This window comes from Xenia sp. Carnegie-2017, unplaced genomic scaffold (assembly GCF_021976095.1).
Source record: "Xenia sp. Carnegie-2017 unplaced genomic scaffold, XeniaSp_v1 HiC_scaffold_4, whole genome shotgun sequence".
Lineage (NCBI taxonomy): Eukaryota > Metazoa > Cnidaria > Anthozoa > Malacalcyonacea > Xeniidae > Xenia > Xenia sp. Carnegie-2017.
Window position 1 is genome coordinate 690,180 of NW_025813504.1, and position 12,847 is coordinate 703,026.

Sequence of the window (12,847 nt, forward strand, 5' to 3'; positions counted from 1 at the left end):
TAAGGTATGAAACACACCATTTAAGCTGAAATAAGGGCAGGGCTATTCACATGTACACACTCGTACCTATGTTTTCTTAAAAGTCCTTGAGCAATTATGTCTTTCAAAAACTGAATGACATAGAAAATATCATAAATTCCTCATTGACATTATCCAAAATACAGACTACAAAACAGGCTTGATTTTTATAACCAGCTAAGGTTTGAAAACATTTATTCAAAGAGTACGTTCAAAATCAAAATTTAGACTTAGGCATTAAAGAAAAAAAATTACCCCTAATGCAACTATGAAGTCTTATTACATAAAAATTGTAGTTTGACAACAATGTTGTCAATACGTAAAATTTTACTCATATTTATAGATATAGGTAAATATCGTGCTAATTCACTTTGACTACCACAATTTGTGTCTTAACAGATAGGCAAACAATTATTTTGAAAAATGCTGTCTTGAACAGTTCTAAACTATACAACAAGATACTAAAAGGTTTTTCCAAAAAATACACAACTTTAAGATGATTTAATCTATCCCTTTCGAGTGATAATGACATATCCGTCCCCTTTGTCATTAAAGGCTGACTTGTTCACTTGATTTTTTCCTGCATTATAAGATCCACCTCCACCAGCACAAGATCCGGACACATTTTCTCCGGATGCTCCACCTGAGTAACCACCTCCTCCAACTGCTCCTCCACCATTACCATATGCTCCACCACCACCTCCAAATCCACCAATGGCATTGTTATTTCTGGCACGTCCTCCTGCTCCTCCAATTATAAAAGCAAAACCTCCTTCTCCTCCATTTCCATACTTACCATCAAAGTGTTTACTACTTCTTCCATTGCTGTAAAATGCACCTCCACCACCACCTAATAAACATCACGAAAAATATTTATAAATTCTATACTGTTTTACTTCTGATTTGATTGCAAACAAAAAATGTATCACAGGGCTAGAATGATTTATATGGGAAAGGTTTGTAATCGATAATAATAAATCTTGGTGTAAAGTAAATGGTTTGAACCCGGGAGTATCGTTACATGTTTGTAAATGCAGATCGTCTTTGTTGGTATAGTCCTGAGAAGGACTGTTTTTGTTGTTGTTGACTGACGTTTCGACAACATTAGCGGTAGTCATCTTCAGAGTCAAATGAGGAGTAAACGTGAAGTTAGCCGTATTTGTTATCTGGTTCTTACGTCATTGTATTGTGTGTACAGGAAATGTGTGTGTCAATTGTGTATTGTCATTGCGAATTAGTGCGAAGTGAAATGTTTTTAGTTGTGATGTGTGATTTAGGTGTGATATTTTTAGTTGTAATGTTTTGTGTCAATTGTGTATTGTCATTGTGAATTAGTGTGAAGTGTAATGTTTTTAGTTGATCGTTTCTTCCGGTAATTGCTGTGATCTGTTCAGGGGGGTTTGTTCCAAGTTGGTATACCAACTTTCTAATGTAAGCCGTTGTCTATAGTCAGTACTGTAAGTAATGCATTTTGCCGAGTCCCAGTCAATGTTGTGCTTTGTGATTCGGTGATGTTCGGCAATGTGATTAGTTTTGTCTTGTTTCTTAGTAGCTCGTTTGTGTTTAGTAAGTCTTATGTTTAAGTTCCTGCCAGTTTCCCCGATATAGGAGGCGTGGCAGTCGGAGCAGTTTATTTGGTAAACTACACTTTGTCGTTCGTTGGGTTGTTCTTTGTCCTTTATGTTCGTTAGTACTTGTCGTAACGTTGTGATTGGTTTATGTGCGACACGTATGTTTTATGGTCGTAAGATACTTGAGATAGTCTTAGACGTACCTTTGATGTAAGGTATCGTTGCTGTTGTCACTGAGTTGTTCGTTTCGTTGGGTTCGTTGGGTTTGTAAGTGTTGCGTTTGATAAGGTCAGAGCTATAGTTGTTTTTGGCAAAAACTATAACTCTGACTTTATCAAAAAACAAACCGTCACTTCACTTCGCATCATGGCCTACTCAAATTTAAACGGCCTGATATCTTGGGTTAAATAGTAACATTCCATATGTTGTGAAAGCCCTTCCCGAGAAACAAATAACTGGGAATTGGTTAAAAGACGAGCTTTTAACCTGTTTGAAAATACGTCAAGAAAATGGATTCCGTGTCAGAGGAATCGTATCGGATGATCATTCTTCGAACGTCAATTCATACAAGGAATTGCGCTCTGCGTGTGGCGCCGGTGTTGATGATCTGTATATCACACTGAATAGTCAGAAGACCTATCTGTTTTTTGACTCTGTTCACCTGTTGAAGAGCATCAGAAATAATTTGCTGAATCGCAAAAGGTTTCTTTTTCCTACTTTCATTTTTACTGTGTTTTATGACCCTATTTCAGTAAGCGGAGGAGAGATTTCGTGGCGGTTACTTTATGTGGTGTACGAGAAAGATCAGAAACTTGAGGCAAATTTAAGGGCAGCGCCTGAACTTAGTGCGAAGGGTTTACACCCGGGAAATTGTAAACAGAATGTACCCGTAGCTTTAGCCATTTTTTCACGTTCAACTGCTACCGGCATAAGACATTATTTTCCTGACAAAGCCGACGACGCTGCAAGTTTCCTGCACCTTGTTGATGTTTGGTGGACAATTTCAAAGTCAAAATCCCGATTTAACACCTCTAATCGCCTTGGGAATGCTGCAGCTCTCAATGACAAAAAACCCAAATTCTTGAGAGCCTTTGCAGACAGTGGGATAACCTTAATTGCCGAATTGCGACAAAGTCAATCTTACTGCTCAAACTAGTCATGCGCTTCGACGCACCCTTCGCTGCCATGATGCTTTAATTGAAGAACTTTTAAGTGAGGTTTATTCATATGTGCTGACTTCGCGCTTCCAGAGTGATCCTTTGGAAAAACGGTATAGTCAGTACCGCTAAATGAGTGGTGGTCGGCTTAAAAGATGTGGTATTCTCAGAAAAGATTCTAAAAATAAAAAGCCTTGTGAAGGAAGGACTGGACATTGATGATGGGGTCAAAGTCACCGATGAAAAATCACCGGAAAAAGTAGCAGAATTTAGAGACTCCGTGCAGCTAATCATATCTGAGTCTAATAGGATATGTGTGACGGATGCTTCTAAGGAATTTTCTGATAACGTTGCTGGGTACATTGCAAAAAACTGATTAAGCTTTGCAATAGTTGCTGTGAGCAACTACTAACCAATAAGGGTGTTTCGCCATATGTGCAGTTACTTTCTCGCGGCAGATTGAAGGAACCATCTTCTGCGTTGGGTAATTTTGTTGCTCATGGATTTGCCGTACTGAATGCAGCAGCAAATATTATTCAAGACTTTAGCTTGACATCGCAATTTGTCAAAGACCGATTTGTTGCACTAAAGCAAAGCAAGCGTTCCAAAGGCAATTGATGTAATTTTATTTATATTAACCGAGACTGCGTTCTTTAAAAGGCATCTACTTTCAACTCGAGTTTTTGTTTCAATTTCAGCATGCAAATGTCTTGTTTGTCTCTGAGACACTTGATCTCTAGTATATACTTCAATCCGATTTCGCATATAAGTGGTAGAAGTCGAAATCAATTAGAAATCGTGAATGCCTTAATGGCCTTGCATTTTTGGCCTTGCAAGATATCAGGCCGTGTAAATTTGAGTAGGTGCACTAATTCACAATGACAATACACATTTGACACCCACACATTTCCTGTAGACACAATACAATGATGTAAGAACCAGATAACAAATACGGCTAACCTGACGTTTACTCCTCATTTGACTCTGAAGATGACTACCGCTAAGGTTGTCGAAACTTCAGTCAACAACAACAAAAACAGTCCTTCTCAGGACTATACCAACCTGGACGGTCTACGTTTACAAACATGTAAATCTTGGTGTAATGGTTAGAGCTCATAAATATTAAATTCAGTATCCCTTAACAACAAAGTTTTTCTCGTAATGAATTCAAATTATTAAAAATGTAAGCCTAAATACCCTAAACTCAAAAACTGCTACAACCTGAATTTCCTGAATCACCCTGCTTTGCTCCTTGCCCATTTACTCCTCCAGCCCAATTTTTGCAAGGTGTGACACATTTATTATTTTTTCCAGATGTTTTAGTGCTCGCATCACAGTTATCTAAACGTTTGTTCAGTCTTTCTATACCGCCACCACCTCTAGCAACCAGTAGTGGAGCATTGTTTTTCCTAACAACAAAAGAACCTCCACCTCCTCCTGCACTTTGGCTTTGAGTATTGAGGGGTGCTTCTTGCCCAACCAGAATTTTAATAATTTCTCCTTTGTTTATTTTAAAGTCTCATTTCATGTAAGCTCCACAACCTAAAAACGATAGATTATCCAATTATAACGTTAAACAAATCAAAATTATTGCTTTTTTATCAGAAATAATTCTATTAATTGGAACTCCATGGCCTCGCATAAAAGCACAAGCTTCTGAAAATGAAAAAAACGGGTACTTTGTTTCACAGGAAAAAAATATTGGAATGAAAAGTTATGTTCTTTGTTTGTATTTTCTTTAGAAAATAGGCTTTTCAAAAATATATTGAAAAGAAATGTTCATCATTAAATTCATCATTTAAATGACGTTTTGTTTATTTTTTCACCATTCAAATTTCCTGCGCAAACCATGCAGTCTGCTAGATTTTCTAGAGAAGTTTCCGTGCATTATAAAGCTATAGAGTGTTTTCATTAGTCGCTATGTTTTGGGAAAATCGCTTATAATGAAAAGAACTTATGTTAATTTCATGTTATTTTGAGCATCGGCACTTTGATGTTCTCTCCCTAACACAGTGAACTAAAATAAATGGAACGCTGCCTGTAATACGAAACCCTAATAGTTATTTAAAGACATGATTTTACCCCAGACACGCGAGATTTCACCCCAGAATCACGTGGTGAAAATCATGGTGACAATTACAGGATTAATATTGAAGTGTTGCTTTTCTCGAAGAGAAAAATAACAAGAAATCAGCCTTTATTTCAAAAAAAAAACAAACACGAAAAAGATATTTTTGGTCATATTGGCGGGTAAGATCTATTGCTTTCTTCTTTATTTCTTTTGACTCAACACAAGCGATAGACTTGACAAGATGTCGTTAGATAGTTGAATTTAGGCAAGAGTCAATCAACGTCTTCTTTATGAGCATTAAAAGCATTGACATCCAAAAAATTGTTGAAAAAGATGGTAAACTATTCATTGCACGTCTTTTTTCAAGAAAGGAGAAGTTGTTTGGGGGGTATTTATATATAAGATTAGTTATATTTGATGTATTTTTCCTTTCACGGGCTGCCAAACGTCGATTTAATAAATATATGTAGCTTCAAAAAACATGTTTTACGTAGATATAGTTTGTTTTCCAAGCATGTTTACGTATTTTTTTACTGTTTCTGTATCAAAAACGAAGTTGTAAACAAGCGAAATTTAACAGATCAATAATCTATTTACGTTAAATGAGAATTAAAAAATACTCATCTTGTTTACTCCAATAGAGCCTAAACAACAACTTTATTACGAACGTTATTATAAGTGCAAAGAAGGAAGCAACTGAATTTGTTTGTCAAATTGATCAAACGTTAACACAAACATGCAACGACAAACACAAAAATGTCTTTTTCGATATTATTGTTGATTTTCTCTTCGAGTTTCTTGTTCAACTAATCAATTTTCACTCCGTGAGAATCTCGAAACATTACACACGCGTGTCTGGGGTAAAACCACGGCTCCAATTATTTTAGGTAGCGTTGCATGTATTTACTCCATTGCCCCCATTATGACCGCTTTGACGTCACGTGCAACAATCCTTAGAAGCACTTTTTTCAAGCATTCGATCAATCAGCGGACGTATTTTTAAAGAAATTTCATAGTTGTTTGTACTAAGAAGAATACAATAGACAATTTATTGTGAGCAACTTTTTAAACTTTTGGGAGCATTTTGAGCATATTTTGACATTTTAGCAAAATTTAACGAAACTGATAACACAATCTAGGCTTGTTAATTTTATGGAGCGTTTGCATGTGACGTCAAATAGCCCAAATTTGGGGAGTACATCAAAGTGCCGATGCTTAACAGTACATGAAATTAGCAGAAATTCTATTTCACTATATGCAATTTTCAAATCAAATTGGCCACTGATGACGACACTAATTAGATTTTCCGAATGATAAATTTTTTTGTAATAAATTGTTACGTCACGTTACAACTTGTGTTGTAAAGTATTCAACTGTCATTATCATTGACGCCTGCGCAAAATGAAGGGTTTCTTGAATATTTTTCATACGAGCACAGTAATAGTTTATGATCAGTCACATTTTTTATACATTATAAAAAACAATCACTTACGAAAGTTTGATAAAATATGACGATTGTATGTTCTAGATACGAAAAAACAAAATAAGCGATGTTAAATCCATTTAGTTTGGTATAGGTTGATGAATTTCGCTTTTCGCAAGAAAAATTAGCGCAGTTTTGAGAATTTGCTAAATATACAGCTGCAAAAGTTATAAAATTTGAAAATTTCATTGCCATGTAAATGCTGCCGAGCATGAACGAGGCAACACACTATTCATAATTCTAAATTCACTCGACCCAGTCTTTTCACGCAACGTATGTAATTTTTAACAGTCGGATTTGTCGTCTGTCCGGCAAGATTTATTTAGGGCACGACGTCACAATTTAGAACATTTTTTGATTGTGGGGAGTGGGTGATAAAAATAATAAGTAGAGCACGCATGTTTTTTCGGTGATAAACATTAACGAACATTTCAAGATTTAAGTTGTTTATATTTTGGACTTGACGAACGAACAGAAAGCAAATTTTCCTCGAATACCTGATACTAGCAGTAGTATGGCTTCATTAACAGCTTCTTATTTGAATCAAGGCGATCCACTCGGATAAAAAAGCAATGTGCTTTCATGTTATTGTTGACTGCATCACATATGCAGGACAAAAGTACACTTTTATTGGCAAAAATATTTCATTAACCGTACAAAAGTACATTTAGCTAATGTGCTATTACAAGTAGACAATAAATATGTAAAAACTCTCAATAGTGACCTTATAGTTTTAGAGTCAATGTTTCATGTAGTATTACTGTTTCAGCATGTCAAATGATTTTTGTCTTAAATTATGTACGTACGTGTAATGGGATGGTCAAAAAATACTTGCCACGTGTAAAGCCTCTCCGTTCACAAATTAAGTATATAACAATGAGTAATATAGTCCTACCATAACAAGAAAATACTAACAAAACTACACGGCCTGTTGCCCCAAAATTAGAGATTCAGTCAGTTGTATATCATCTTGTAAACATGGTTTACTCTTTTCATATACGAAGTAAACTTTGCTCCATTTATTTGTGAACGACAATGTTACTCTTTACAAAGCCTTAGGACGACATGTACAAATGAAGATATAGTATAATCTAATAAAAACGGTTTTCATTCATAATAGCAATGAATTTAATGTTAAATTTTTCGAGGATGTTTCTATAATCGTCGCAAGTAAAACATGGGAAACGGATATACTTATGCTCGCTCGAGCTTGCCGTCGGCTTTTCGTGCGCTTGACTTCATTTCTTCTAAGCACTCGTCCCATGGATGAAAAGGGAAGCCCGAGCAGCACTTTCCCTTGCGATAGTAACTTCTAGTGTAATAATATTGTCTTAAAAAATCGAGTTTCCAATTAAGTGATAGGAAACTACAATAATAGCAAACTTTAAAAACTTTACCTCTATAAGCAGAGCCATACTTATCATCACCACCTATTGCACCAACAGCTGTAATTTCATAAGTTCCAGTGTAAGGCACTGTTCAATACTGGATACCTTTCGATACGTTTACCATATTTTCGTGATCCTGACCATTGTAAAATTGACCAATTGATGTTGGACCATGGCGACCAGTGGCTCCAAGATTTGTAAATATTGCATTGAATTGACGGAACTCAACTATATTACAATACAACTATTGAATTGAATCATTTAAATTGCATATAAACCTTACGTGTTTTTACACTATGCAATGTACATGGTATTAAAAGCTATATTCCAAAATTTTTCTGAAATAAGACAAATAGTTTGCGCTGTAAACTCCGTCAAATTTGCAAAAATATACAATTTTAAGCGCTCGGTTTTACTATGGGACTGGGCCTGCGCGTCAAGCTGACATCATGTAAATAACACGGGTCTGAACTGTCGTAAAGATATATGAAAAGTATAGCAAGATATTTTCATATAAGGCCAACTTAGTCGACTATAACCGGCAGGTTTAACGTTTTCTGCCCATAAGGCAAAGGCCTTCACTCACTCCTTTTAATGGTCCGCCAATTCTGTTGAAATAAGTGGCTCAACTTTGTTGCTAAAGCGAGTAAAATGTCCAATATCAGCTATGTGTAGTATTTGCATTTTACATTTAAGCCCAAGAACTTGACTAGGCGGTATATTTTCATTTGCAAGACAAGCAGGCTTGTGTACAATCTTTGTTCCCAGTCATTGCGGGCCGAATCTTCTCCTACGTATAAGGAGCACAAAAAGCACTTGTTTATGTGACAGCCGGATGGATTGACTCCCAAAACGGGAGATGAATGAGACCTCGGATTTTATACATTTTTTATATGTAATTCTCATTTGTTTGTATGGAACTGGGATGTTTTTTGTCTCGCGCTGGTTAGTCTGGATCGATTTTTATAACCGTGATCTTGGTCAACACGGGACATGTTTTTGGTAATATAAATGCTCAAATTTTTGAACGACGAACAAAACGATTGATTGAAGTCAAAGTTCAGAACGAACAACTATAATTTCTTGTTCGAGTCAAATACAAAGCAACAAATATGCCATTCTGAAAGCGAGATTTGTATTGTCGGAATTTTTTACAAAGCTCAAACGACAAAGTACGGATGCCGCTAAAGACAAAGGCTTTGGCAAATCAAGGCTGAGGAGACGTGGTATGATGTTTTCTTATTCTCAATTACTTTTTGTTTCGTTGTAAAAACTTGTATAAACGTGGGATGTATATATCCCGTCTTAGAAACATCCCGTCCTAATTTCCTATATAAAAAGTAAATATTATGCCACATGGGTTTTTTTCATTGGAGCCTAGCGTTGCTGCTGACAACTACTGTCGAACTCTACGTCAAATATTTCATCTTCTGATGAATCTAACGATAAAAATGCCGACCTAAATAAGTCTAATTTTTCAAAAAAGGACGCTATGGATGATTTACAGCAGACAGTTTGTCTTTAATTAAATAGAGACGTGCGAACAGTGCTCCTTACATGACGTCACGAGATGAACTAGATACCAGTTCTCTTAGTGAAAAATATATATGATAAATTTGGATTTTTAACAGTAATTTCTTAAGGTAGGTTTAATGTAAATCAATTTATTTTTTTGAATTTGTTAATTTGACTAGCTGTTCTTTTAAACCTGTAAGGTTTATATGCACTTCAATGAATACAACTGTATTTTATGTGAAGCACAAGCTATCTTGAGACAAGATGTAATCAATCAAATGTTAAATATTAAAGCACAATCTATTTTTATATTAATTACAAGCATAAATAAGTAGAAATATTTTTCTGTCTACGTACCGTCAGTTCTGTTTAAGCATAATGATGCATACGACCTTTCATATGATTTAACTTCTGTTTTGATGTCATCACAGCAATTAGGAGGAAGTGACGTATTTTTCTTACACAGTACTTGATAAGCATCCATTTTTGAATCAACCAATCTTTTGATTTTATCACAGCACAAAGAATGACTCCTGGTGATAAAAATATCATTTTTCAAACTACTAATTAAACTTGAAAAGATATCATTAATTATTTAAATTTGAATAGAATTTTTTCTGACGCAAATGAGTCTTAAATGACTGTCTTAGAGTTTATGTCATATGAGCAACAACAAATGCCTGGTGGATAAGTTATTATAACAATCTGCGTGTCATTGAACGCAATTGAAAGGTATTGCGACAGGAAAGGCATCTTTCGTAGCTTCAAAAACTTCCTGACCCAATAGGATCACACGATTTCAATGTCCGTTATCATTGCCTTCAAATTAAAAATTGCTGGTGGACATGCTAATTTAAAAATTATGAGAAGAAGAAGAAGTAAAATGCAAAAGGAAAAAAAAGACAGTGAAAAAAGAAAAGTGAAAAATTAAATCTTCAAGAGTGAACGCATAATAAGTAATATGTTGGAGAAAAAGAGAAGTGATATATATGATGGAGAAAAGTCAGATTAAGGTTTCTTGTGTTAAGGAAACAAGATTTAAGAAAGTAAAAGCAACAAACTTAGGATAAAGCTACAAAAAATGTGGCACAATAATGCTGAAAAAAACCGATGAGCATGGGTGCAAAAATGATTTAATGGAGGTAGTTGGGAAATTTAAAAAATAACAGATAGTTTGTTATGTCTAAGGATTGAGAAAAGTAGAATAGTGGTTGACATAAATAGAGCGTTTGTACGTCTGAATAAATGAGTGGCAAAAAAAGGATTCTGACAGGTCTTAGATGATACATATAAAAAGATACTTAAGGTAGAAAGGATTGTGATGTAAGCTGATTTAAAAAGGGCATGTTGGAAAAATTAACAGAAGAAATGAGATCTTGGAGAGCTATGGAATTGGGAGGAGAAATGTTGAAAGACCATTTTTCGTGAAATTTTTGGAGAGAATGGACCTATAGCTGTGTGAACCTCTTTTAAGTGTGTGCTGTGAAATAAGAAACTATATGCTTAATGAAAGGAAGACATTTATAAGAGTGTTGTCAGAACGGCGATAATGTACGGTGTGTAAACTACAACAGTAGCAGCAGAGAAAAGGGTCGACTGGAAGTAACCGAGCTGAGAATGGTCAAGCGAGCTCTTGGAGTCACTAGAAAGACAGAAAGAGGAATTAGAACGTTCAAATCAAACCAAAATTCATAAGGGCTAGTTAAAAATTAAAAAAAGATGCGCAGCAATGTTTGCACATGTAATCAATGGCGTAGTCAGCCTGCAAATTTGGTTATGCTATGTTAATTTTTCCATAATCACTCAATGTAAAAACAATAGATTTCCAAAGAAATGAATAATGTTAATGATCTAAAATTTACATAGCAAGACCAAAACGTGCGGGCTGGTTACGCCACTCTATATAATGATAAAATCCTCTTGATTTTAGTGAAGACAGTTACCAAAGATGATAGTGTCCGTCTAGAGTAAAAGAAAAATGCCATGTAAAAACTGCACAGATTTTGTGAGGAATATTTTATGTATGAGAGAGGTGAGTGTCATGTGTCAAGATGGGATTAAATGAACAGCTGAAAAGAGATAATAACACAAGCAAAAACTTATTATATTCAATAAACATAAAATATGACGAAAAACATGAATCAAACAAACATCAGCACACGAAACTTACATTTGTATAGATCCATAGATAACTACAAGTAGGAGGGAAAAACCAAAATTAAAGTTTGTCATCTTTGTTACAGTTCGTAGTTTCGAATGATGAAAACTAGGCAAAAATCTACATAATTGCAGGTATGTGGTTATTTGCTTAACTGATTTACACATATACATAAGAGAGAAAGAACAAAGAGTATGTGCAAATACATATATTTTGTAGCAATTGCACTAGTAACTTTTTTATTAATTATCTTAATGTCAACGCTTTTGTTTTGTTTTCCTGAGAGGTAAGTCGCCGTTTTTTTCATTTCATCTCGTTTTGTGATTATTGCTCATTGCTCAAGGTTTTATAAAACTTAAGTAAGAAAATATGTTTAAAACGGCATGCCAATATGTGTGCTTTAATTATGTTGTTGTTTGGTGAGATAACTATAAGTAATAATACATTTCTTGCCAAATTTTTGTCTAATGTAGCAGTCCGTCTTCAGTAAGGACTTAAATAAATCGTTCAATCTTCAATTTTATATGTCAAAAGAAAATACAAAAGGTTGCTTTGAAGAGTTTATTTGTTACTAATATCAGTAGAAAATCTAAAAAATTTAAATAAAAACTTTATTGTCTGGAAGTCAAAAAAATTTATAATTTAAATGTACAGCTTGATATCAAAATGACAACAAAAATTAAAATAATCTTCATATAGAAAATGAAGTGATTTTTGCTTTACACGGTTGATTCTAATTAAAGAAAAATCAATAAATTTGCTTTTTTTTGTATATCAAAAGTTTTCATTGTTATATTTGTGAATAAATTATACATATAAATATATGCAAGATTCGATTTTTATACGACATCCAAAAAAACCTTTACATGCGAGCAAAATTTCGTGGATACGCATTGTTAATTGTCGTAAGAGACAATTCAAGTATGATACAACTATTTATTATAATTAGCTTTTAAAGTAAAACCAAATGGGACACATTAGAATACTTACAGAAAAATATTACGAATAATTAAATTTAAAAGGAGTATAAATATCTGTAGATTTTGCAATTTTAGACTTATATCTAGTTGTTATATAGAGCTGTGTAGAGCAAGGAATGACAATAAATATTTTAAAAAGATCACAACACTTGTGATTTAGCTTTTAACTGTTAAATTGCAATCTCATATCCAAATTAAAATGTTCAACAAGATTCATACAATTAGCTACAAATCATATGAAAGGCCGTATGCATCATTATGCTATAACAGAACTGACGGTACGTAGACAGAAAACTATTTCTACTTATTTATGGTTGTAATTAATTTGAAAATAGATTGTGCTTTAATATTTAACATTTGATTAATTACTTCTTGTCTCAAGCTAGCTTGCGCTTCACATAAACCATAGTTGTATTCCATTGATTAAAGTGCATATAAACCTTAAAGGATTTTAGTATTGTTTGAAAGAACAACTAGTGAAATTAACAAATTCAAAAAAATAAATT

At 34.2% G+C, this 12,847-nt stretch overlaps 1 protein-coding gene across 1 annotated transcript; it reads right to left on the bottom strand.

Annotated features, from left to right (window-relative positions):
* Positions 1 to 203: 203 nt before the first annotated feature.
* Positions 204 to 9,687, bottom strand: LOC124455811 (keratin, type I cytoskeletal 9-like). Its single transcript, XM_047006430.1, has 5 exons — positions 9,561 to 9,687; positions 7,794 to 7,916; positions 7,698 to 7,745; positions 3,968 to 4,264; positions 204 to 868 (listed from the first exon to the last, which is right to left on the bottom strand). Exons 1-5 carry the CDS (start codon positions 9,685 to 9,687, stop codon positions 525 to 527), a joined length of 939 nt encoding a protein of 312 aa, XP_046862386.1. The 3' UTR covers positions 204 to 524.
* Positions 9,688 to 12,847: the final 3,160 nt, after the last annotated feature.